Genomic DNA, 24441 nt, shown 5'->3' with positions numbered 1-24441 from the left:
GGGAAGTAGACAAAAGATTCAGAATGAGACATACATTTTTCAGGCATGTCCACTTTGTGGGTTGGTGTTATGTTACTAGAGGGGGTGGGGAGAGTAGGAAGGATCAGGGTTAGTAAAGAGTTGTGTAATAATCCTTTAAAAAAAAGTAATGAATCAAAAATAAACAAAAGAAAACAAAAGTTCAAAAAAGGGTAAACAAAAGTAGCAGTAACTATACACTCTGCAATCCAGTGACATCTGGTGCCTTGCCTACCTTAACCAAGACTTCGGTCTCTGAGGATTTCTACTTGCTATTCCTTATGCCTGGAACGTTCTCTCTCTTCATCTCTGTTTCCTGGCTTCTTTCAAGTCCCAGATAAAATCCCATTTTCTATGAGAAGTCTTTCCTGATCTCCCTTAATGCTAGTGCCTTTCCTCTACTGATTATTTCCATTCTTAAATATAACTTGTTGGAACAGTTGATTTTAAGTTCTCTTTCCTATTAGACTGCAAGCTCCTTGAAGGTAGCGACTATCTTTTGGCTTTCTTTGTCTCCCCAGCACTTACCAAAGTACCTAGCATACAAATTATTACTAACTGAATTATACTCCCCAAAATTTGTGGGACAAAGTTCATCTTTGTTAATATTTGTCAAATTCATAATAATAATAAAGTTTTAAAAAAAACTCTGGGGGTTTGGGGGAGGTGTTGGGAGGAGCATTTGATGCCACAGAGTAAAACTGTCATCCTAAGGACTTTCCTTCAAGGTGTCTCTTAAGCAGTATTATGACAAAAATCATATATGATTCCTTCAAAGTTCCCACAAGATATAATTCTGCTCAACAACTCCTTTGATTAGTATCAAGCAATTAATAAAACAAGGAGACATGAGTTTGCCAAAGGTGTTTGCCACTGTCATAGAGTATTTCTAATACAGAATCCAAATGGAAATGGGCAGTTCTAGAGAAGTTGAGATGCTCCAGATATTCCTATTTGTGGATACCATTTTGCTGATTGCATCAAGTTCTGGGAACACCAGAAAGCCTCCTTAAATAAGACCCACCCCAAAGTGTTTGGCCTAAATATCAATATAGGGGAAACCGAGGTTAGACTGCTTATTTTCCAGGCTATGATATGTAGGTGGATTGACAAACTAGAGTTGGCCCACTTAAAGGACACTGTAGATAAAGAATCAGTTTTGCTCATAAACGAATAGAACAGGTTGGATAGTCTTTTGGGAAGAATCGTTTTGTACGTATTCCTTTTTATTATGGGTGAAATCATGTACAATCTTGGTTCAGTAGAGAGCGCTGGCATGGCAGATGGCCCTAAAACCAGTTTAAATCCTGTCTCAGACACTTAAGAGTTGTGTGATCATAGGCAAGTCACTTATCCTCTTTTTGCCTCAGCTTCCTCATCTACAAAATAGGGATACTAAGAGCATGTATCTCCCAGAGTTTTTGAGGAACAAATGAGATAATACTGGTAAAGCACTTCCCATTCTCGAAGTGCTATATAAATGCAATCTACTCTTATTCTTCTCATCTTGCTTTTCTTTATTTTTTATTGTAGATGCTTAAGTATGGGAGCTGAGAACTGAAGACTAAGCTGAGGTATGGGCAACAAATGCCAAAAGGACAGGGTCTGAGAGAAAAGAACAAAGAACGGGGAAGGATAGGATTACATACAATGAAAGCTACATATGGTATGCCTGGAGGAAGGATATAAATGTTCTATCCCAGAAGCCAGTTAAAAGGCAAATTGGAGGTTCTAAATCTTGTATTATCTTAGACAGAAATTACTGGTACGTTTAGAGAGAAACTTTTGAGGATGTATCTGTGGTTTTATCACAAAAGAAATGATGTGATTATTAAACATGTCTTTATTGAATGCATATAACAGACATAAACAAGAAGTACTTTGAGATCAAATTTGGGAAAGTTTCTCATGTTAGTAGACAAATATTTAAAATTCCAGGTTATAAAGAAACTTAATTGAAAACAATCTCCCATTCACTACCTATGATGTGCCTGGAAACTACAGGAAATTTTTTTTAATCAAAAAACATTACAAACTATTTCCTCAAAAAATAACTTAAAATTTTTTGGAAGTGCCCAATCATGCTAACTGGCAGAAAAGCTATTTGGTGAATGTATTACAAGCAGTTCTTGCTTTATCTAAGTGCAACCTTCCCAAGAGCTCTACACAAAGTGATTTTTATGTAATGCAAATCTGCTCACTGACATGGGAAGGGAGGGAAGGAGAGGGAGGCGGGAAGGGGGTCATGAGCCCATGGAGAGAGGGGGCCTGAAGAAGTCACAGGAGAGGGAGAGGGCAGGCTCCAGGGGCAGACATAGTTTACTCCCATGCTGGACACAAGGGCAGGTGTGTTGAAGTACCCTCTCTTGGTGCTGGAGGTCTTAAGCCAGGCCCCATCCATTTGTTCTCTCCAGACCATTATTCAAGGGTTTTAAAAAGGAGTTTTTTCTTTTGTTTTGGGTTTTTTTGGTAGGGGAATGGGGGTGGGGGGTGGGAGACTGTACAGCCTCTAGGTGAGGGGCAGGAGGAGAGAGGGAGAGGGAGAGGCGGGGAGGGGGAGTGAGAGGGAGAGGGAGAGAGGGAGAAGGAGAGAGGGAGAGGGAGAGGGAGAGAGGGGGAGGGGGAGAGAGAGAGAGAGAGAGAGAGAGAGGGAGAGAGAGAGAGAGAGAGAGAGAGAGAGAGAGGAGAGAGCGTGAGCGCACAGTACTGTAAAATTAACAGATTTTTCTTTTTGTAATGCAGAATTTAAATGTGAATTTATGTAAAATGAGAACTGTCTGTATATCCTATGCAGAGTAAAATCTCAAGCTTCCTGGAAATAAGCATTCTGGACTCAGAAGGAACAAGGAAACGAGGGGTGAGGAAGAGAATAAAAAAATCTTTCTTTAGTGGCAAATAAGCAGATCTTGATTACTCAGAGGCAAAAAATGCACTCAGAAATGCCAAATCAGAGAGGCAGCATGGCACAGTAAGGCAACAGAACTGGGAGTCAGGAAGACCAAGTTTCAATCCAATCTCAAACCTTGCTACTTGTGTGACCCTGAGCAAATCACTTAACTCGGCTTTGGTTTCCTCCTCCATAAAATGTTGTGGGGAGGTGGAACTTGATGGTCTTTAATGGCCCTTCTCATTCTAAGTGTGTAACCCTATGGACTGGCGGATATACACAACAGGAAAATGCTGAAGTACCAGTATAATTTTTGATCATTTACCCTGTAATAACGGCTCAAAGAAGAGCTTTCTCCTGGATACTCTCTTCCCTGTTTTTATGACACTACTTTCTCGTGGTTCTCTCCCTATCTGCTAATATATCTCCCTTGCTGGCTCAGCATCGATATCACACCCTTGAGAGGGTCCCCCAAGGATCTGTCCTGGGCCCTTTTATCTATTCTCTCTAAATTCATAGGTTTCCATGTGTTTAACTATCTTTCTATGAAGATTCTTCACAGATCTACACATACAGAATGTATGTAATAACAGCTTCCTTGTATTTAACTATTTTGTATTTATTCTCTATGTGTATTTTGTTGTTGTTGTTGAATCATATCAGTTGTATTGATTGTTCATGACCCCATCTGGGTTTGCTTTTTTTGTAAAGATACTGGAGTGGTTTGCCATTTCCTTCTCCAGCACATTTTAGAGATGAGGAACTGAGGCCAACAGGGTTAAGTGACTCGCCCAGGGTCACACAGCTAGTCTGAGGCTGGAGCTGAACTCTGGAAAATAAGACATCCTGATTCCAAACCCGGAGCACTATCCACAGCAGGGCCTATCTGCCCTTTGTATTTATTATTTATAATTATATATACTAGTTATCTTTGCAAACCTTAAAGAGCTACACAAATGTTAGCTATTGCTATTAAATGTACATAGGCTTACTTTGTTTAAAAAATGATACCTGGTCATTAAAAAATTTCTAGAATTTTTTTAGGGAAGAGGTGTCAAAGGTTTGGGGTTTTTTCTTGGTGGAGGGGGAAGGTGTGAAAAATCTAAATTGCTATTTAGGGGATGGCTGTTGTCTTAATATAATGTAGTAAAAGTCACCCCAATATCAACTTGTAGAATTTGAGCTGGTTCACTCTCTAGTTACTTCACAATGGGATTCAAAGAGCTTTTTGGTTAATAAATTCATTCAGTTTTCTGATGTTGTTACAAAATTAACCTAGAATTATATGAAAATAAATTATTTAAAATGCAGAATGTGATTGAAACCTCTGTCTCTAAGGTATAAAGAGTAGGCCCAGCAATCCCCTTTGTAGAAAAATTAAATGTATCCTAGCAGGAATCCATCCTATTTGTAGCCAAATTTCACTGTGATTTACACTGTGCCTCAAATTGGGCATGCATGCTATACTTCTCTAGTTATTTAACCACCGCACTATTTCAATGTGTTGTCAATTCCATGGCTAGCCCTCTATAATTGTGGTCTGATTTTACTTATAAAAAACAAGAATATAAGACCTCTCAAGTTAATACAAAAGATCTTTGCAGGAGAAAAAGGTGAAATCGAAAGAAAACCCAGCATAATATACCATCAAATAACTGTGTTAAAATTGAGTGGTAACATCATGAACAAAAACAAAATTCAAAGAAAACTTTTTGAAAGCAAATTTAAGATATCTTCCAAGGCAGAAGAATGTGCTATAGACAAAAGGAGGTAGGGTGACAGAGCAAAAGGGAAAAAGAAGGCTAGTATAATAAATATGGGTCCAATGACTGAGTCATAGAATAGAGGAAATAATACTTGACTTCAGGTGCTACCTGCAGTAAAGTTACAAACTAGGAATATAGCCACTAGGCGCCACTACTACATAAAACACAACCGCGCCTCCACTTCATCTTAGCTACAGATACGGCTGCTCATACCCTTGATCTTGCCATGTTTCACAAGGATGCCACTTCCTTACTAAAAAATTTGAAATCTTTTAAAAAAGATTTTATTGATCTTTACTTTTTATATTGCCTAGATTTTCCCCTGTATCTTTATCCTTTCCTAAGAGCAATCATTGAAAATTTTTAAAAACAGAAGGAAAAGATTTTTTTTTAATTAACAAAACTAATCAATTATGTCTAAAAAATCTGACATTAAGTGAAATGTTCCCCAAAGGTGGATGCCCTAACTTTTGTAAAGGAACTATGCTGACTGGATCCACTATAAATCTGTTATTTAATTTTAACTGGGTCCTCAACACATCAAGGCGGTCAAGCCTATTCCTCTCTGATTTGCTATCTCTCACCCCAGCTGCTCTTCCAAATCACTTATTTCTCTCTTCAAGTCTTCCCTAGCTAGCACTCTCCCACTACTCTCTGAGTACTTTTGTGTGGAATGTACTAAGAACAGACTATTTGCTGCAAGCTCCCTCTTCTCAGCATCCCCATTTCCACATGTTACTCCACTTCTGTGTTGCCTCCTCCCATTAGAATGTAAACTCCTTGAGAGCAGGGATTCACTTTCATTTGATCAACTGTATCCCCAGTGCTTAGCTCAGTGGCTGGCAGACAGAAGGAACTTAATAAATATTTATTGGATTGGATTTTCTAACACTACAACATTCTGCACATACACCTTCCTTCTAGCCACTCAGAGCCACCACCCTCAGTTGGGGCCTTATTATCTTTTTCTAGTTTCTTGTTGTTCAGTTCTTTCAGTCACATCCAACTCTTTGTGACTCCATCTGAAGTTTTCTTGGCAAAGGTACGGAGCGGTCTGCCATTTCCTGAGGCAAACAGTGTTAAGTGACTAACCCAGAGTCACACAGCTAGAGTGGCAACATTTGAACTCAGGTCCTCTTGACTCTAAGCCTGGTGCTCCATCCAACTTACCACCTAGCTGCCCCAAATATATATTTATTTTCTTATTATCACCACAGAGGTCATACATGTTATGTAAATATATTTATGTATTGTTTGTCTGCCATATTAGAATGCAAACTCCTTGAGGTCAAGTACTGTTTTTTCACTTTTTCTTTGTATCCCTAGCACTTATCAGAATTCTAGGGATACACAGTAGCATAGCACATAGTAGACTTACTACCAATCCTTCTTGGTTGATGTGTTAATTTTGCACATCAAACAGTGTAAGAAATAGTTTTCCTTATTTGATTACCTAAACCCCTCCTCTCCTCTCCCTTGGTTCACATAGGTATATATAATATGGATGCTCTGCTCAAAGGAATGTAAATTTTGATCACTGAAACCTTGAAAGATATCTTGGGGCTTGTAGGCTAGATTTCTTTCTTAACGACCATGCCTTAAACCCAAATCACTCTGATTACCCAATAAACATTTACTGAATAACTATTTGCACAGGAATGTGCTGCCCTCTTAACTAAATATATAATTAGTTCTTTCCACCAAGCTAATCCAACAGACTCCATTCTAACACAATCCTTCATATCTCCCTACAATTCAACAAGTTTCCTTCTTCCCAGACTGCTGTCCAAGATCACAGATTTCCAGCTGGAAAGGACCTTAGAAACTATCTAGTCCAATCCCCTCCTTTTACTGATGAAGATACTGGGGACAGATTAAATAAATCGCTTAAAGTCTCACAGGTAGTAACTGGAAGAGGCAGAATTTGTACTTCAGTGTTCCTAGTTCAAGTTCAGTATTCTGAATGCCATGCATTTCCCCCTCTTCACTAGCAGCAGGATCTTGAAGTTCACTAACAAGCAGTTACTCTCAAAAGCTTTCTCCATTTCCCTACTCCTGGTTAGAAAGAGAGAACAAATCGACAAAAGTCCATCTAAAAGCCTCCAAAATACCTCAAGAAAAACCACAAGGATTCTTCACTCTTAAGAATACTTTTTACCTAAAACCACAATATTTCCTACTCCTCCCCCCCATCTGAAGACTTGTAGCTTTAAAGGTAAGCTAATCGCCTTTTAAATGATGGTATCAACTGAATTTGTAGTTCCCAAGTCTCACATTTGGGAAAAGTAAAGCTGACGATGGAAATCAAAAGTATAGAAAGGAAGAGAGAGAGGAGAGACAAGAGAAAAACTTCTGACCTGTCAAAGGAGGAAGATGTTAGAGCTTTCTCTATTTTGGAGAGTGAATCTCCTTCTTAACTTCTTGTAATCAAGACTGTACAGTATTTACTAAAAAGTCTAACTGAAGTATCTATTCTCCCAGAAAATATCGGTAAGCTGTAACAACACGAACACTGTAACAGTGCAAAATAATGCAATGTAACAAATAGGAATCCATATAAACATATACTTGGGGGAAAGTAATAAAAAACCTTTTTGTCACAGTACTCAAATCTTCCAGTGAAGTACATACAGTCAAAAGGGTGAAGAAACCTAATGATGCCAAAGATTCTAATACACACATACACACCACAACATGTGTGTTAATAAGAAAGGGTAGAGGACACCGATAACTTCCATTGGTAAAAGTCGTCTCTGGTTCCTACATATCTTTAATTCATCACGATTAAGTGTAATCCTTACTGACAAAAGAAAGGAAAAACATGGCTTCCTTTGGGTCATTTCTGGGAAGACTGGTTAAACTTTCCTCCACTTTAAAAGAAATTTCAGTGTTAACTTGTAACATTCCCAAGATAATAACGCAGGACAACAGCCCACCTCTCCCCCAGAGGATACAGGACAAAGTCTATTGGTTTTTTGGGGGGCGTGTGCGTGTGTGTGTGTGTGTGCAGGGACAGGACTTAGGCTGGGACACATAAAAATGGGACAACTCCTAAGTCTGGGAGAAAAATGTCTTCCTCAGCGGGGTCGGGGGCTGTTTTCGCTGTCAGGGTGGGTCTACTCCGGCCCCATTCTCCTTCTCTCCTCCCCCTCCCGCCCCTTATTATTTTCTCCCACAGGGAAACAGAAGCTACAAAGACAGATGGTGTGACTCGTAGCCAAGGAGCTGGGAAATTCCGGCCTCCAAGAAGGGATACCCAGATGCCAAGGACTGACAGGGAACCAACAGCGGGGGTGGTTTCCCCAGGGAGTCAGCTGGACACTGCCCCACCCTCCCAACCACACCCAAAGGCCAACCCCAAGATCTCTACCTTTGGACGCTGCGGGCTCCAGGGTCGGGGGCTCAGCCCAGCTCCGGTACATAAAGACAAAGAGGAGAAGGAGGCTGGGTCCTACCCCGGAGGCCCGGGGGAGCCCGGGCCTCATCCCTCCTCTTTCTTCCTGCGGGACCCAGCCACAGTCTCGGGTCCGGCTGGATCCCAGACGCGGGGGCCGACCACCGCGGCGGCGGGAATGGGTTTCCCCGACTGAGCTCCCAGGCTCAAACCACCAACCCCAGCCGACGAAGCCTCTCACGCGTCACTTCCGGCCGCTTGCGGATTGGTGTTCCCGAGGCGGCGGGAGGGGGCGAGGGACGGAGTTGGATATATGATCCCCCTTCCGCGGTGACTGCCAAGGCTAATCTAAGTCCCTAGAGAAAGGTCTCTCCGCCCGCACCGCCTCCAACAGTGGGCGTGGCGACCCTAGCAGCAACCGTGATTCGGCCCGCCCACATCCCAGCCTAAACACAGCCCTTCTCCTCTCACTTGGCTGTCCGCCCTTAAGCGGTTAACCACGTGAGAAAGACCTTGGTCGTTGCTTGGCCCCGCCCCTTCCCATCTTCCCCAACCCACTCTTCTCGCCTCACCCCCGCTTCCTTCGCGGTGTTCTGATCACTGCTAAACCGCAGCCCGGGAAGGCGTGTTTCCGAGTCCTCCTGGGCGCTCGTTCCTCAGTCCGAGGCACGGAGTGAGCGGACTCCTGGGCAGACTTCCCAGGCAGGTCGGCTTGTCCCAGAACTACCGTGCTATGGAGGAAAAGTAAGCAAAGTCTCGGCCTCGGTCCCCGAAGATGCATGATTGACGGAAAACCCAGTGATACTTATCTGAGACGAGAGGAGGAATATGCAGAAGAAGGCTAGCTAGTACATATATACATATATATACAGATATATCCTTGTCCAGTTATCAATTGCCTATATTTATATAGGCTTTAAGGTTTGCAAAGTAATCTACATAAGGTAATAACCCTTTGGGCTGAGCAGGTTTGCAAAGTGATGTGTGTGTGTATATATATGTGTGTGTGTGTATGTATGTATATATATAAAAGATAATAAGCTAGCTGGTTCTATAACTGAGGTTTACAAAGAAATTCACATAATAATAGCATTTATATGTGCTTTAAGGTTTGCAAAGTGATTGATACCTATGATAATTGGTAAACATCTGTTAAGGGCCTACTGTATGCCAGGCACTGTACTAAAAACACTAATAGCCGGTGTTTATATAGTCTTTTAAGGTTTGCAAAGCAGTTTAGATAGGATTTAAGGTTTACAAAGCAATCTACATAGGTTAATAATAATAGCTAGCTTTTAAAAATATAACACATTAAGGTTTGCAAAAACATTTATACCAGATAACAATCAACATTTGTTAAGTGCCCATCTGCAATCCTCCTAATAGATATCTGGCCACTGGACCCAGATGGCTCTGGAGGAGAAAGTGAGGCTGGTGACCTTGCACAGCCCTCCCTCCCTCAAATCGAAGTCATCTGCAAGTCACGTCATCATCTCCCTGATGTCTTGGTCCTCTTCGAGAAGGAAGGACAAACACAACAACTGTATACCAGGTATTGTGCTAAGCTCTGGAGGTGCAAAAAGAGGCAAAAGATAATCTCTGCCTTCAAAGAACTTATAGTCTACGGGAGGAATCAACAGTTTGAACAAATATATACAAAGCAGGCTACATAAAGGATAAATTACAAATCAAGTACTCATATATAGTATTGCTTTAAAGTTTGCGTAGCACTCTATATATTATCTTTTTTGATCTTTACAACAACTCTCTGACCTAGGTGCTGTGATTATCTGCATTTCACAGATGAAGAAACTGAAATTCAAAGATGTTGACTTGCCCAGAGTCACATGGCTAGTAATTGTCAGAGGGAAGATTTTATCTCTGCCTCCAGGTTGTGTATTCTAGCTATTGTGCCACTTAACTATTTTGTGAGACTAAAGAGAGATATAGAGAGATGTGTAGGTGGGAGGAAGTTGTCTTATTTACTTTATGGTATTTAAATGATGGGGAAGCTAGGTGGCTTAATGGTTAGAATGCAGGTCCTGGAGTCAAGAGTACTCATTTTCCTGAGTTCAAATCCAACCTCAGACACTTAGTTGTGTGACCCTGCGCAAGTCACTTAACCTTGTTTGCCTCAGTTCTTCATCTGTAAAATGTACTGGAGAAGGAAATAGCAAACTAAACCCCAAATGAGGTCATGGAAAGTCAGACATGACTGAAAAAATGACTGAACACCACCACCACGTAGGAGATAATGCAGTATAGTTTTTGTAAATTTGTAAATTAAGCAATAAAGAGCACAATAATTTTAGTTTCTTTACTAAAATATCGTTGAATCTCTGGCTGGTAGTAGTCTTGAGAGCCCTTAACATTTCAACCAGTTTCCATTGTAATCTGACCAGTGAAGTCTTCCTTTTTACTGCTGCTCCTGGCTACCAGTAGGCAACCAGGTACACTGACACTTGGAATTACTTCGGCCACTAGGTCTTTACAACTCTGGCACAGACCCTAAATTAGAGTTTGGGAGTGTGTAATGCTCTTGCTCCAAAGGAGAATTAAAAACAGCTTAAGACCCCAATTAAAAACAAGAGAGAAACAGCTAAAGAACTCCACGAGGAAAGTGGAGTGGAGGAGTAACTCAAAACTAAACAAGGACTGAATACTCTCACTGTCCCTCTCTCTAGCTCCTTAGAGAACACAGTATCTAAATTACTGATCTTGTTACCACTTGGAGGGGCTACTGGAGAACATAGTACTGAGTTTACGTTTACTCAAGCAATTGGAAAATGCTAAGTAAGAAGAGTAATAAAGTCTGAACAGTTGGAGAGTTTTATAAAATAAGTCCTTATCTTGACTTCTTCCCTGCCAGCTTTCTCCAATCAAGTCACAGGGCAATTAGTCTCTCTGCCTTTGGACTAACAGTTAAAATTCTGCTGTATTATTGATACGGACTTTACTCACTTCTTATGAGTCTTCTGATGTTATAACTGGCCATCCCCTCTTCTCTCTCCCCACCCCGCAATTTTGTGCTGTCTTATCCTTCAAACACTGAGCCCAGTTAGTTTTATTTTTGTGACCCTTTTTTCAAAGACTTCTTTTTGATTTGAAGGGGCTGGGTACACTTCCCTCTTCTTGTCTCTTGCCCACACTAGGGGGAAGCTGGGGAACTTGAGCATTTAGCACACACACTTAAGAATAGTTAACCCTACCAATTCCTGTTACAAGGACTTGAACTAACAAGGCTCCAAAAGAGAGTGATTTTACTTACAAAAGAAAGACGTGGAAAAAGTTTACATGTGAGCTTATAGTGAGTAAAGAAGCATCCTCTCCCTCCACCTACCCAACCATTCAGGGTCCTTGTGACTTATAGTAATAGCTTTGGTGAGACCCCAACAAAGTCAGAGGATGGGCTTCACTTCATCACTTCATTGCATTGAACAATGTTGATTTTTTCATCAGAAGCCGTCCTTGAGACTCTGTTTCTTTTTTAAAATTTTATTAATTTCTTTTTAGTTTTTAACATTCACTTCTACAAGATTATGAGTTCTAAATTTTCTCCCCCTCCCTGTGCTCCCCCCCACCCAAGATGGCACGCAATCTGATATAGGCTATACATGTATGATTATATTACACATATTTCCACATTAGTCATGTTATAAAGAAGAATAAGAACTAAAGGGAAAAACCATGAGAAAGAAGAAACCAAAAAGAAAAAAAGAGAGAGAGAAAATAGTATACTTCAATCTGCGTTCAGACTCCATAGTTCTTTCTCTGCATGTGGATAGCATTGTCCATCCCGAGTCTTTTGGAATTGTCTTAGATCCTTGTATTGCTGAGAAGAGTTAAGTTTACCAAAGTTGGTCATTGCACAATGTGGCTGCTACTATGTACAATGTTCTCCTCACTTCACTCAGCATCAGTTCATGTAAGTCTTTCCAGGTTTTTCTGAAATCTACTTGCTCACAGTTTCTTACGGAACAATAGTATTCTATCACATTCGTATACCACTTCTTGTTCAGCCATTCCCCAATTGATAGACATCCCCTCAATTTCCAATTCTTGGCCACCACGAAAAGAACTACTATAAATATTTTTGTACATGCAGGTCCTTTTCCCATTTTAATGACCTCTTTGGGATACAAACCTAGAAGTAGTATTGCTAGGTTAAAAGGTATGCACAGTTTTATAGCCCTTTGGGCATAGTTCCAAATTGTTCTCCAGAGTGGTTGCATCAGTTCACAACTCCATCAACAATGCATTAGTGTTCCAATTTTCCTACCTCTTCTCCAACATTTATCATTTTCCTGTTTTGTCATCTTACCTAATCTGATAGGTGTCGTGTGGTACCTTAGAATTGTGTTAATTTGCATTTCTCTAATCTATAGTGATTTAGAGCATTTTTATATAGCTTTAATTTCTTCATCTGAAAACTGCCTGTTCATATCCTTTGACCATTTCTCAATTGGGGAATGTGAGTCTCTGTTTCTAATAGGTTCCACGAGCCCCTATACTGTCATTATCTTCCACCTTTCTCCACAGTTCCCCAAGTTTGACTGTGGCCCCTGACCTGATGGACTTACATATTTTAGGGGGATTTAAAATTTCTGGCTAGTGCCCCTACTTTAGGAAATCCTGAGAACTTCAGTACTATTTTGCTCTCTTTAAAAGATCCCTTAACTGTGGTGCACGTGTGAAGGCTAATAGGACAGGCTTTATTAAACCCAATAAAAAACCAATTATAAACTCTGAGCCACCCACCCCCACCTCTTTCTCTTTGGGGAAAGAACTTGGGGATGCTAGAGGTTCATTCTTTCCTTTTCCTTGACCTGACCAAGGCAGTGACTCAGAGGAATAGTGAAGAATCAGTAAGGTTCTCACTTTTTTGTGCCTTGGTGAATATGGCTGCTTGATATACTGCTCTTTTTCTCCCTTTTTTTTGTGCCTCCTTGTCAAGGAGCCATCTTCCTTGTGTTTTTTGCTACAAGATGCAAAGGCCCAAAGGCTTCCTTTTTCACAGTCTTACCTGACATTGTCTTGCAGTCTTCATGATATGCTTACTCTCCATCTGCATCTCTACTGGAATTTTAGCTTCTTTATCGGATACCAACATCATGTGATTCCCTCCAGTGGATCTCTTTGGATTCCCATGTGTTCTGCATATTCCCTCTTGTCATGAGATAGATCCCTTCTCATGCATAGGCCCCAGGAATCCCCTGTAAACCATGGAAAAGGGTCTTGTCAGCATGTCTGCTCTATAAATTTCTTGAGATTCTAGCCTCTCTTGCCTATGTATATCTTCTGCTTTTTTGTATCTGATACCCTGTTCCTGGATGGCCATGCCTACTGGTCACATCAGTTTCTTTGATGGAGTCTTTTTAGAGTCAGAAAGATCTGAAGCTGGACACTTACTCAAACTACCCCAGGCTGCTTCTCTGAAGAACTCCAGAATCTAAGGGCAGAAGGGCAGAGCCCATGGGAGTCTACTGCTTGGGTAAAAGCCTGTGACACGTGGTAAAAGGACTATTCACTTCCTTTATTTGGAATCTGCTATTTACCTTTTCTCTTCTGATCACAGAGCCATTGAACAGTTGATAATTGCCATATAAATAACACTTTAAGGTTTTCAAAGGTTTTTACATAGATTTGAGCCTTACAGCAACCTTTTGAAATAAATTCTAGATATTGTCTACATTTTATAGATGAGGAAACTGAGGCATATAAAGAAGCAGAGCCAAGATGGCAGAGTAGAGAAGCTCTCAGCCAAGTTCTCCCAACATTCGCCTTCAAACAACTTTAAAATAATGCCTCAAACAGAATTCTGGAGTTACAGAGCCAACAAACTGTCACAGTAAGACATAGGAGGTCAGAATGATAGATCTATGACATGGAAGAGTAGGCTGGCCTGGGGCCCACATGGATAAAATACCAGTGGTGGGACTAAGTGGTGGTGACAGAAGCAGTAGCAGTTTGGAGAGCTCTCAAGCCAGAGATGGTAAGAGGACCTAGCAATTGATGAGAAAGATTTCCCCCGTGCTAGCACTGGGCATAGAACCAGATGCTGTTTGGCAACTCCATTGCCTGTACCCAATTCTGGGTCACAGTTCAAGGGCAGAGAGGAGCACTTTCATTCAGGAGGGAGTGGAAGCCCTAAAAGGCAATATCACTTCTGGTTCTAAGGGAATAGAGTCCCTTAGGAGCAGTGCCAATTGCAACCCCAAGGGATTAGGACCCTTCCTGGCTAAGAACCAGAGTGCAAACTAAGAGAGCAGTTACCAAACCTCTCCCTAGATAACACCATTTTGGAAGCACTCAAAACTCCCAAACCCCAGAAAAAATTCTGAAAACAACAGGTCAAAAAACCTGAAGCTTGAGACAGAGCCCCTCTCAAACCCCCAATTTAGGGAACAGAGCCCAACATTAACATACAGTTCCAAATCAAGAAATAGGGTAGAAAAATGAGCAAACAACAAAAAAAGAACCTCACCATAAAAAACTACTTTGGTGACAGCGAAGATCAAGATAACAATTCGGAAGAAAACAAAGAAGTCAAAGCAATTATAAACAAAGCCTCAAAGAAAAATGTGAATTGACCACAAGCCCAACAGGAATTTCTAGAAGAACTAAAGAAATTCAAAAATAAGAGTTCTAGAAGAAAAATAGGTAAAGAAATAAAAGCAAAAGAAGAAAATTATCCAATCACAATTAACGACTTGGTAAATGAAGCACAAAAAATACTGAAGAAGATAACACCTTAAAAATAGAGTTGGTCAAATGGAAAAGGAAGTGCAAAAATTCACTGATGAAAACAACTCCTTAAAAAGAAGAATTGGCCAAATGGAAAAAGAGGTACAAAAGCTCAATGAAGAAAATAGTTCATTAAAAATTAGAATTGAACAAGTGGAAGTTAGTGACTCTATCAGACATCTAGAAACAATCAAACAAAGTCAAAAGGATGAAAAAATAAAAGAAGATTGTGACACATAAAATTGGAAAAAGAACTGTCCTGAAAAATAGCTTGATAAGGTGTAATTTAAAAATTATTGAATTATTTGAAAACCATGGTCAAAGAAAGAGCCTAGACAGCATATTTCAAGAAATTATAAAATAAAACTGTCCCGGTATTTTGGAACCAGAGGGTACAATAAAAATTAAAAGAATCCACTGATCACCTCCTGAAAGAAATCCCAAAATAAAAACTCCCAAGAATATTACAACCAAATTCCACAGCTCCCAGGGAAAAAAGAAAATACTCCAAGCAGCCAGAAAGAAACTATTCAAATACCATGGAGCCATAGTCAGGAAGCATGAAAGAGAAATCATAAGGTCAAATGTATGCCTTTCCATATGGGAAGATGATACGTGCATTTTCTAAGAACTTTATCATTGTTAGGGCAGTTAGAAGGATCCTATGTAGAAAGGATGTGGGCATGAGTTAGTTATGTTGGGGTCATGAAGAAAAATGGATAGGCATGGAAGAGGGATACCCTGGGAAAAGGGAGAAGGAAAAAGAAAAAAAAGGGAAAATTGTCTCACATAAGAGAGGCACACAAAGGAGAGCTTTTATAGTGGAGGGGAAAATGGTGGGAGGGACAAGATGGTGGCTGGAAAGCAGGGACTAGCGTGAGCTCCCCACCAAGTCCCTCCAAAAACCTATAAAAAATGACTCTGAACCAATTCTAGAACTGCAGAACCCACAGAATAGCAGAGGTAAGCAGGGCTCCAGCCCAGGACAACCTGGATAGTCTTGGGGTAAGGTCTATCCTGCATGGAGCTGGGAGGGGAGCGGAGCGGAGCAGAGCCCAGCATGGGCGGCAAGGATAAACGAGACCAGGAGCCGGGCGGAGCGTGCCCTGGCGCCCTGAATCAGTGAGCTGTGGCAGTTACCAGACTTCTCAACCCTCAAACACCAAAGATAACAGAGAAGGTTAGTGGGAAAAGCTGAGGGGAGGGGAAGGAGTTTGCGGTTTGGCCACCGTCCTGGGGGCAGAGGAGGTGGGACAGCTACAGAACTACAGCTGCAGTTGCTTCCGGCCCCAGGCCCACTTGGTGGGAGGAATTAAGTGGCGGATCAGAGCAGGAGTGCACAGCCTGCTGAAGATCTAAGTCTAGTCTGGGTTGGGGGTTCTTGAGGAAGGAGGAGTGCTGGTGTGGCAGCGCATTTGCCCAAGCTTGGAACATAGAACTCTTTAATCTACAAGCAGTCATACCCTGCTGAAAAACTCAAGGGTCAAGTAAGTTGACTGGGAACATGGCCAGGCAGCGAAAAACACACCCAGATTCAGTCTCAGACTTTGGAATCCTTCTTTGGTGACAAAGAAGACCAAAACATACAGCCAGAAGAAGTCAACAAAGTCAAAGAGCCTACAACAAAAGCCTCCAAGAAAAACATGAACTGGTCTCAGGCCATGGAAGAGCTCAAAAAGGATTTGGAAAAGCAAGTTAGAGAAGTAGAGGAAAAACTGGGAAGAGAAATAAGGATGCGAGAAATCCATGAAAAACAAGTCAGTAACTTGTTAAAGGAGACAAAAAAAAATACTGAAAAATATACTGAAGAAAACAACACCTTAACAAATAGACTAACTCAAATGGCAAAAGAGCTCCAAAAAGCCAATGAGGAGAAGAATGTGTTGAAAGGCACAATTAGCCAAACTGAAAAGGAGGTCCAAAAGACCACTGAAGAAAATACTACCTTAAATATTAGATTGGAGCAAGTGGAAGCTAGTGACTTGATGAGAAATCAAGATATTATAAAACAGAACCAAAGGAATGAAAAAGTGGAAGATAATGTGAAATATCTCATTGGAAAAACCACTGACCTAGAAAATAGATCCAGGAGAGATAATTTAAAAATTATTGGACTACCTGAAAGCCATGATCAAAAAAAGAGCCTAGATATCATCTTTCAAGAAATTATCAAGGAGAACTGCCCTGATATTCTAGAGCCACAGGCCAAAATAGAAATTGAAAGAATCCACCGATCGCCCCCTGAAATAGATCCCAAAAAGAAATCTCCTAGGAATATTGTTGCCAAATTCCAGAGCTCCCAGATCAAGGAGAAAATATTACAAGCAGCCAGAAAGAAACAATTAGAGTATTGTGGAAACACAATCAGGATAATCCAAGATCTGGCAGCTTCTACATTAAGAGATCGAAAGGCTTGGAATACGATATTGCAGAGGTCAATGGAGCTAGGATTAAAACCTAGAATCACCTACCCAGCAAAACTGAGTATTATGCTCCAAGGCAAAATATGGATTTTCAATAAAATAGAGGACTTTCAAGCTTTCTCAGTGAAAAGACCAGAGCTGAATAGAAAATTTGACTTTCAAACACAAGAATCAAGAGAAGCATGAAAAGGTAATCAAGAAAAAGAACAAGAAAAAGAAATCACAAGGGACTTACTAAAGTTGAACTATTTTGCTTACGTTCCTACATGGAAAGATGATGTGTATGATTCATGAGACCTCAGTATTAGGGTAGCTGAAGGGAATATGCATATGTATGTGTGTGTATATGCATATATATATATGTACATGTGTGTATGTATTATATATGTATGTGTATATACACATATATATAGATATAGATATAGATAGAGGGAGAGAGAGGGGGGGGCACAGAGTAAGTTGAAGATGAAGGGATGATATCTAAAAGAAATAAAATCAAATTAAGGGATGAGAGAGGAATATATTGAGAGAGGGAGAAAGGGAGAGATAGAATGGGGTAAATTATCTCACATAAAAGTGGCAAGAAAAAGCAGTTCTGTAGGAAGAGAAGAGGAGGCAGGTGAGGGGGAATGAGTGAATCTTGCTCTCATCAGATTTGACCTGAGGAGGGAATACCATACACACTCATTTGGGTATCTTACCCCACAGGAAAGAAGGAGGAAGAAGATAAAAAAGGGGGGGGGATGATAAAAGGGATGGCAGATAGGGGGAGGAGGTAATCAAAAACAAACACTTTCGAAAAGGGACAGGGTCAAGGGAGAAAATTTGATAAAGGGGGATAGGTTAGGAAGGAGCAAAATATAGTTAGTCTTACACAACATGTGTATTGTGGAAGGGTTATACATAATGATATGCATGTGGCCTATGTTGAATTGCTTGCCTTCTTAGGGAGGGTGGGTGGGAAGGGAAGAGGGGAGAGAATTTGGAACTCAAAAGTTTTAAAAACAGATGTTCAGAAACAAAAAACAAAAAAAAAAGTTTTTGCATGCAACTAGAAAATCAGATACACCTTGATCTTGTTAGCTTTCTTTATTCTCCTCACTATTTATTAAAATCCCTAGGTGTTAAGGGACATTAATCTTCTTGATCTTATTCTTTTAAAATGAAGTAGATGAAGAAGCATGGTGTCATGGAAAGAACACTGTACTTTAAGGATTTTTAATTTAAATATGGATAGTTTCTCTGAGCATATTTCCTCATTTGTAAAAAGGAAAAAATAAAATAATATATATATAGTCTACCTCAGAGTTGTGAGAAAAGCACTTTTTAGACTTCCAGGAGCCAAGATGGGGGAGTAAAGCAGTAACTTGCTCTCACCCTCCCTTATTGACCTTGAAAAACCCAGAAAATACCACCCCAGAAAAAATCCTGGAACAGTTGAGCCAGCAGAAAGATGGAGTGCAGCAGTCCTTTAGCTCAGGAGGCTAGGGAGATTAATGGGAAAGGTCCCTCTTGCTGTGGCTGAAGGGGACCTCCTCCTTCCCCCTCAATCAGCTTCCCTTTTAGAATCTCAGGTTAAGAGGCCCTACCTTCCTGTCCTGAAATTTTAAAAATCTGTTATCCTAAAGTCTATTTCATGTATCATTTCCCTTCTATATCTATCATAATCTAAGGTAGTAAGACTACTGTTCACTTAGGTCATTTCCTTTTCACTTTGAGTTCCTTTTTATTTCTACAAATCAGATACGAAACATTTCCTTTTACTACTTCCTTTGCCTCTTGAAACTGAAATCTTTAGGAAGATAAAAGATTATCTACCTGCTTTTAGCTGAGGGAGGCCACCTATTTGAATGCCCTTACAATTATATCCTGTTGACGTATTGGTTTTATAATCTAATGTCATCTGATTCTTCCTGCTGATCTGGAGTATAACAACAATGTACTTATATAATGCTTTAAGATTTAAAAATGTCTTTATCACGTCAACCATGTGGGGATAAGCAGAAAAACACTATTTCCATTTTAGAGATGAGAAAACAAAAAGTGACCTCACATAGCTAATAACCAGTGTTCTTTTCCATGTCCATCACAAACTTGAGACAATTTTGCTGAAAATTGAACCTCCATTTGAAAGTAAGCTACTCAATTATCTTTTAACATATGATAATGACAGTTGCTTAATGGTTTCATGATATAGCAGTCACAGTGTTTAATGAATTTGGTTTATGTTTATATTCCCTCTAAGAAAAGGAAAAGAGATTTTAGGAAGGATAAAGTGAAGACTAGAAAGGATTACTAGAGTTTCCCAAAGCAGAGTTAGAAATGGTGAGTTAGGTACTAGATTCTGAAAACAAAACAAAACCCAAAACCCAGTAGTGATGAATTTCCTTTTTAGAAAGTGTTAAGTTCACTTCAGTGCCTAATTATCACTTCTAAAGCTTGTTTTCAACTTATGTGGTTTGAGACTTCTGTGTGTGACTATATCAGCAGTGAAGAGGAAGAAGAATGTGGTGAGCTATGAATTTATGGGGATAGTGGTTTAGTTGGAGAATTCTCTATATAACCAAATATGTTTTGAACCATGAGAACTTTGGAAGAATGAAAGATTAGGCAAAAGACTTTCTCATAAAAGGGTACACAGAGTTACCGTATTCCCCATGTATAAGATGCACCTTAATTTTGGGGCCCAAAATTTGAAAAAAAATATATTACATAAAGTTATTGAACTCAAGTTTTATTCATCTGCCCATAGCTCTCAGGCATCTTTTGGGCAAGTCTGGTGCATGTGCGCATGCTTAGTCCTTTCTGTTTCATGAACCTGAAGCTTGTGTCCTTCTTTGAAATCAGTAACTTCTTTTTCATCAGCAATTCTTCTTGCCTCATGCTGAACCATTTTTGTGGACACAGGAATTCCAATTGCCATTTGCTCTTCAATCCATATCTTCAGTTCCCTCTCTAAATCAGGCCATTTTGCTGGCTTGCCTCTCATGGCCTTCTTCTGCCCTGGTGTTTTCAGTAGGGTTTCTTCTTCCCATAGCCAGTCTTGGATTGTTTTCTCAGTTGGAGGAGGACCAAACTTACGCTCAGCAGCACGATTTCCGTTCACTTTTGCAAACTGAATTACTTTTAACTTGAATTCACCACTGTACAAAAATCTTTTCTGAGTCATTTCTGGGCAGAACGTGGCAAAATGTAACCTAATATATCGGTAACAAATGCGAAACAATAAGCGCAAAGACAAGCGCAAAAAAGTGGGGAATGCAAGTAAAAAAATCTACAACCACTGTATAAGACGCACTCAGTTTTTAGACACCAAATTTTTTGAAAAAGGGTGCTGTCTTATATGTGGGGAAATATGGTAATCATCCATAAACTACTTTTGTTTGTAGAACTAAGGAAAGGTTAATAAAATTATGGTAAGGTAATAGCAAGGGGCAGCTACGTGGTTAAATGGATACAGAGCTGGGCCTGGAATCAGGAAAATGAGAGTTCAAATCCAGCCTCACTAACTGTGTGACCCTGGACAAGACATATAACCTCTGTTTGCCTTAATCCACTGGAGAAGGAAATAGCAAACCACTCTAGTATCCTTGCCAACAAAACCCCATGGACAATACTGTTATCTTATGGTCTATGGGATCACAAAGATTGATTGAATCATGAATGATTAACACAAAATAATGCCATAAATTACAGCATGGTAATATAAATCCCTAAATAAATGATATGAATAAAATATGCTGTATGCATATATGAATAAAATATTAATGTAAATGAAATAATGAATATAAAATATAAATAATAAAATACAAATAATAAAAATATGAATTCTTGACTATCTTAAGAAATTTGTGCTTGGCATCCAAAAGATACAATATGCTGGTTCTCTTGACCAATTTTCCCATTTCTTTCTGGAAATCTTCTAGTCTATCAGGCTAGAAACTTTAAGATCAAAGATGACCTTTCCTTCTTATGCATTCCTTATGCATAATCTCTGTCCAAATCTTCCTTCAAAATGTCTTTTGGGACTCATGAAGGAAAATGCAGTTCACATCCAGAGGAAGAACTATGGAGTCTGAATGCAGATTGAAGCATACTATTGTCTTTTTTTTGTTGTTTTTGTTTTATATTTCTCATGATTTTTCCTTTTTGCTCTTATTCTTTTACAACATTACTAATGTAGAAATATGTGTAATATGATTGTACAAATGTAGCCTATATCAGATTGCATGCTATCTTGGGGAGGGTGGAGGAGAGGGAGGGAGAAAAATTCAGAACTAAAAATCTTATAAAAAATGTTGGAAGCTAAAAATAAATAAAAAAATTTAAAAAGTTCTGTGTTTCCAAAACAATAACAACAACAAAATGTCTTTTGGACTCCTTACTTATCATCTGGTTCTCTATAAAAAAATTTTACTAGCTATGTACCCTTAATACAGTCTTTTCTTCACCCTAAATCCTAATTCCTTCTCACATATTATAGCCAAACTGTAACTGAAAAAAATTCTTATCACAAATTAGAATATCTCAGAGTGGGAAGAGACCATTGGGGGTGCTCTGGTTAAGCTTGTACCTGTATAGAAATCTCCATTATAACATCTGCTAGTATTTAGCCTTAGCTTGAAGACTTTTAGGGATTGGGAACCCACGACCTCTTAAAACAACTCATCGCATTCCAGAACAGCTATAATTGCTAGGAAAGATCTTACATCTTGCTCCTCTACAATTTCCAGCTACATCTGTCCTCTAGGACCAAGCAGAATAAATCTGATCCTTCTTCCTTCATAGGATAGGAATAGGCACTGGACTTGTAATTTATTCTGTTAGGGGACTCCCTTGTCAGGAGACTACCTCAGTGCAGATGAGCACATTCTCTACACCTTAATCTAAAAGAGTTGCCCATTGGCTATAAGCTATTTTCCCCCATTAAATCTTTTCTTCGCCCATGCTAAATACCCTCAGTTCCTTTAATCAATCTTTTTATAGTAGATGGCACAGTAGAGTAGGAAGAGGGTTAGATTGGGAATCAGGAGAGATGTGTGTTTGAATCTTGCCTCGAACACTAGTTGTGTGACCTTAGATAAGTAACTTAAATTTCTCTTAGCCTATTTTTTCAACTTTTGTAAAACAGGGAGAATAAATTATAAGCTACTTATCTTCATTGATTTGTTGTGAGGATTTAATGAGATAAATTGCTTTGTAAGGCTAAAAGTGCCATACTAGCTATTATTATATATCATTGTTCAAAGACCTCACCATTCTAGTCTTCCTCCTCTGGACAGTCTTCATCTTGGTAGCATCCTTCCTAAAATGTGTCATTCATAACTGAACAGAGCATTTTAGATGTGTTCTGACTAGGTCAGAATGAACCTCCCAGGTGAGCACAATCGTACTCTTCGTGCAACTTAAGATTGCGTTCACTTTTTTTTGGGTTATTTTGTTGCACCATTGACTTGAGTTGAATTTACATAATCCCCAAAAAAACACTTAAATTTTTTTTCAGAAAAACTGTCTCTTCATATTTCCCTATTTTGTACTTGTGAAATTGATTTGTAAAAATCCAAGTGTAGAACTTTGCACTTAGTCTTCAGTGAATCATCATCAATGTAGTTATTCCCTTCAGAACTGCAGATAGCAACCTTTCTTACCTTGTATAAGTGAATATATATCTCAGAAGAAATGTGAGATGCACAGATTTAGAGATGTCTCCACTTCAAATGTTTGCATGCACTATTTGTGCCCAGCTTCAGCCCTCTGAGCTCATATTGGTTTGATCTGCCACAATCAGACCCAATGTATTTTGACCCTGATATAGTGATGTCATTTTGGTCCTCTGAGCATGAAGGACAATAACCACTGCTCGTGTGCGTGCGTATGCACACACACATACACTACATATTACACTATTCAATGTATTTATTCCTGCCATTTAGAGGGAGAAGAAATGGAAGCAGCATCAGCTGTCAGCTTTTATATTCCTGGGCCCAAAGATCACTGCAAATGGTGACTGTAGTCGTGAAATAAAAGATACTTGGTCCTTGGAAGGAAAGCTATGGCAAATCTGGACAGCATACTAGAAAGCAGAGACATCACTTTGCAGACAAAGATCTGTGTATACTATGGTTTTTCCATTAGCAATGTATGGTTGTTAGAGTTGGACTATGAGGAAAACTGAGTGCTATAGAATCAACACTTGAATTGTGGTGCTGGAGAAGACTTTTGAGAGTTCCTTGGATAGCAAGGATATCAAATCAGTCAATACTTAAAGAAATTGATTCGGACTATTCACTGGAAGGTCAAATTCTGAAGATGGAGCTTAAATACTTTGGCCACATGATGAGAAGTTGGGACATATTGGGAAAGACCCTGATGTTGGGAAGGATTGAAGATAGAAGGAAAAGGGGATGGCAGAGGATAAGATGAATAGATAGTATCATGGAAAATATGAACACAAACTTGGATGGACTTTGAGAGATAGTGAAGGATAGAAAGGCTTGGTATGCTATCATCTATTGGGTCATGAAGAGTCAGACACAACTGAAAGACTGAACAACAACAAAATAGATGACTTAACACACACACACATACATATTTGTCTTCTGATAAATCCTCATAAAGGGATCTACCCAATGTACTGGAGTCCCTTTTCTAGGTCTTTTAACATGCCAAGAAAACCATTGTAATACTCAGGCTATCTATTTCAATTCTATTTAGCAAACATTAAATAAAAACTATTTTCAAAGCAGTATGTTATAGGGCCAAATCCAAATGCAAAATGACCAGTGCCGTCAAGGAACTTACATTCCACTGGGAATATACAATGTGTGTACAAATAGGTAAATAGAAGGAAATGTGAGAAAGGAGAAAGCATAAGGATCTGTAGGAATTGGGGCCTTAGCCCATATATATACCACACTTTAAGATTTTTTAAGGAATTTTCATCACAAGACCTCAGTAAGGTAGATAGTACAAGGATTATACCCATTTTTATCCAAGACGAGGAAACTGAGGATAAGGGAAATTAAATGATTTGCCCAGATCTCAGTAAGAGTCACAGCCAGGATTTGAACCCAGCTTTTTCCCAATTTTTAAAATTTTTTATTTATTTTATTTTTAATTTATGGAATAAAACAAGCATTTCTATAACATAGTATAATAAAAAGATGATTGCATATGAAACTGCAAATCTATTATGTACAATTTGCTATC

General features: G+C 39.5%; 1 protein-coding gene across 1 annotated transcript in view; it reads right to left on the bottom strand.

Moving 5' to 3' along the window:
• IFNGR1 (interferon gamma receptor 1) overlaps positions 1 to 8346 on the bottom strand; it is a 43308-nt gene extending 34962 nt beyond the window's left edge. Inside the window, exon 1 of the mRNA XM_036767450.1 lies at positions 8042 to 8346. Coding sequence (XP_036623345.1) covers positions 8042 to 8156 — 115 coding nt within the window. The 5' untranslated portion in view covers positions 8157 to 8346. The remainder of the gene's footprint in view (positions 1 to 8041) is intronic.
• Positions 8347 to 24441: the final 16095 nt, after the last annotated feature.

This window comes from Trichosurus vulpecula, chromosome 7 (assembly GCF_011100635.1).
Source record: "Trichosurus vulpecula isolate mTriVul1 chromosome 7, mTriVul1.pri, whole genome shotgun sequence".
Lineage (NCBI taxonomy): Eukaryota > Metazoa > Chordata > Mammalia > Diprotodontia > Phalangeridae > Trichosurus > Trichosurus vulpecula.
This window is presented reverse-complemented; position numbering and strand designations above follow the sequence as displayed.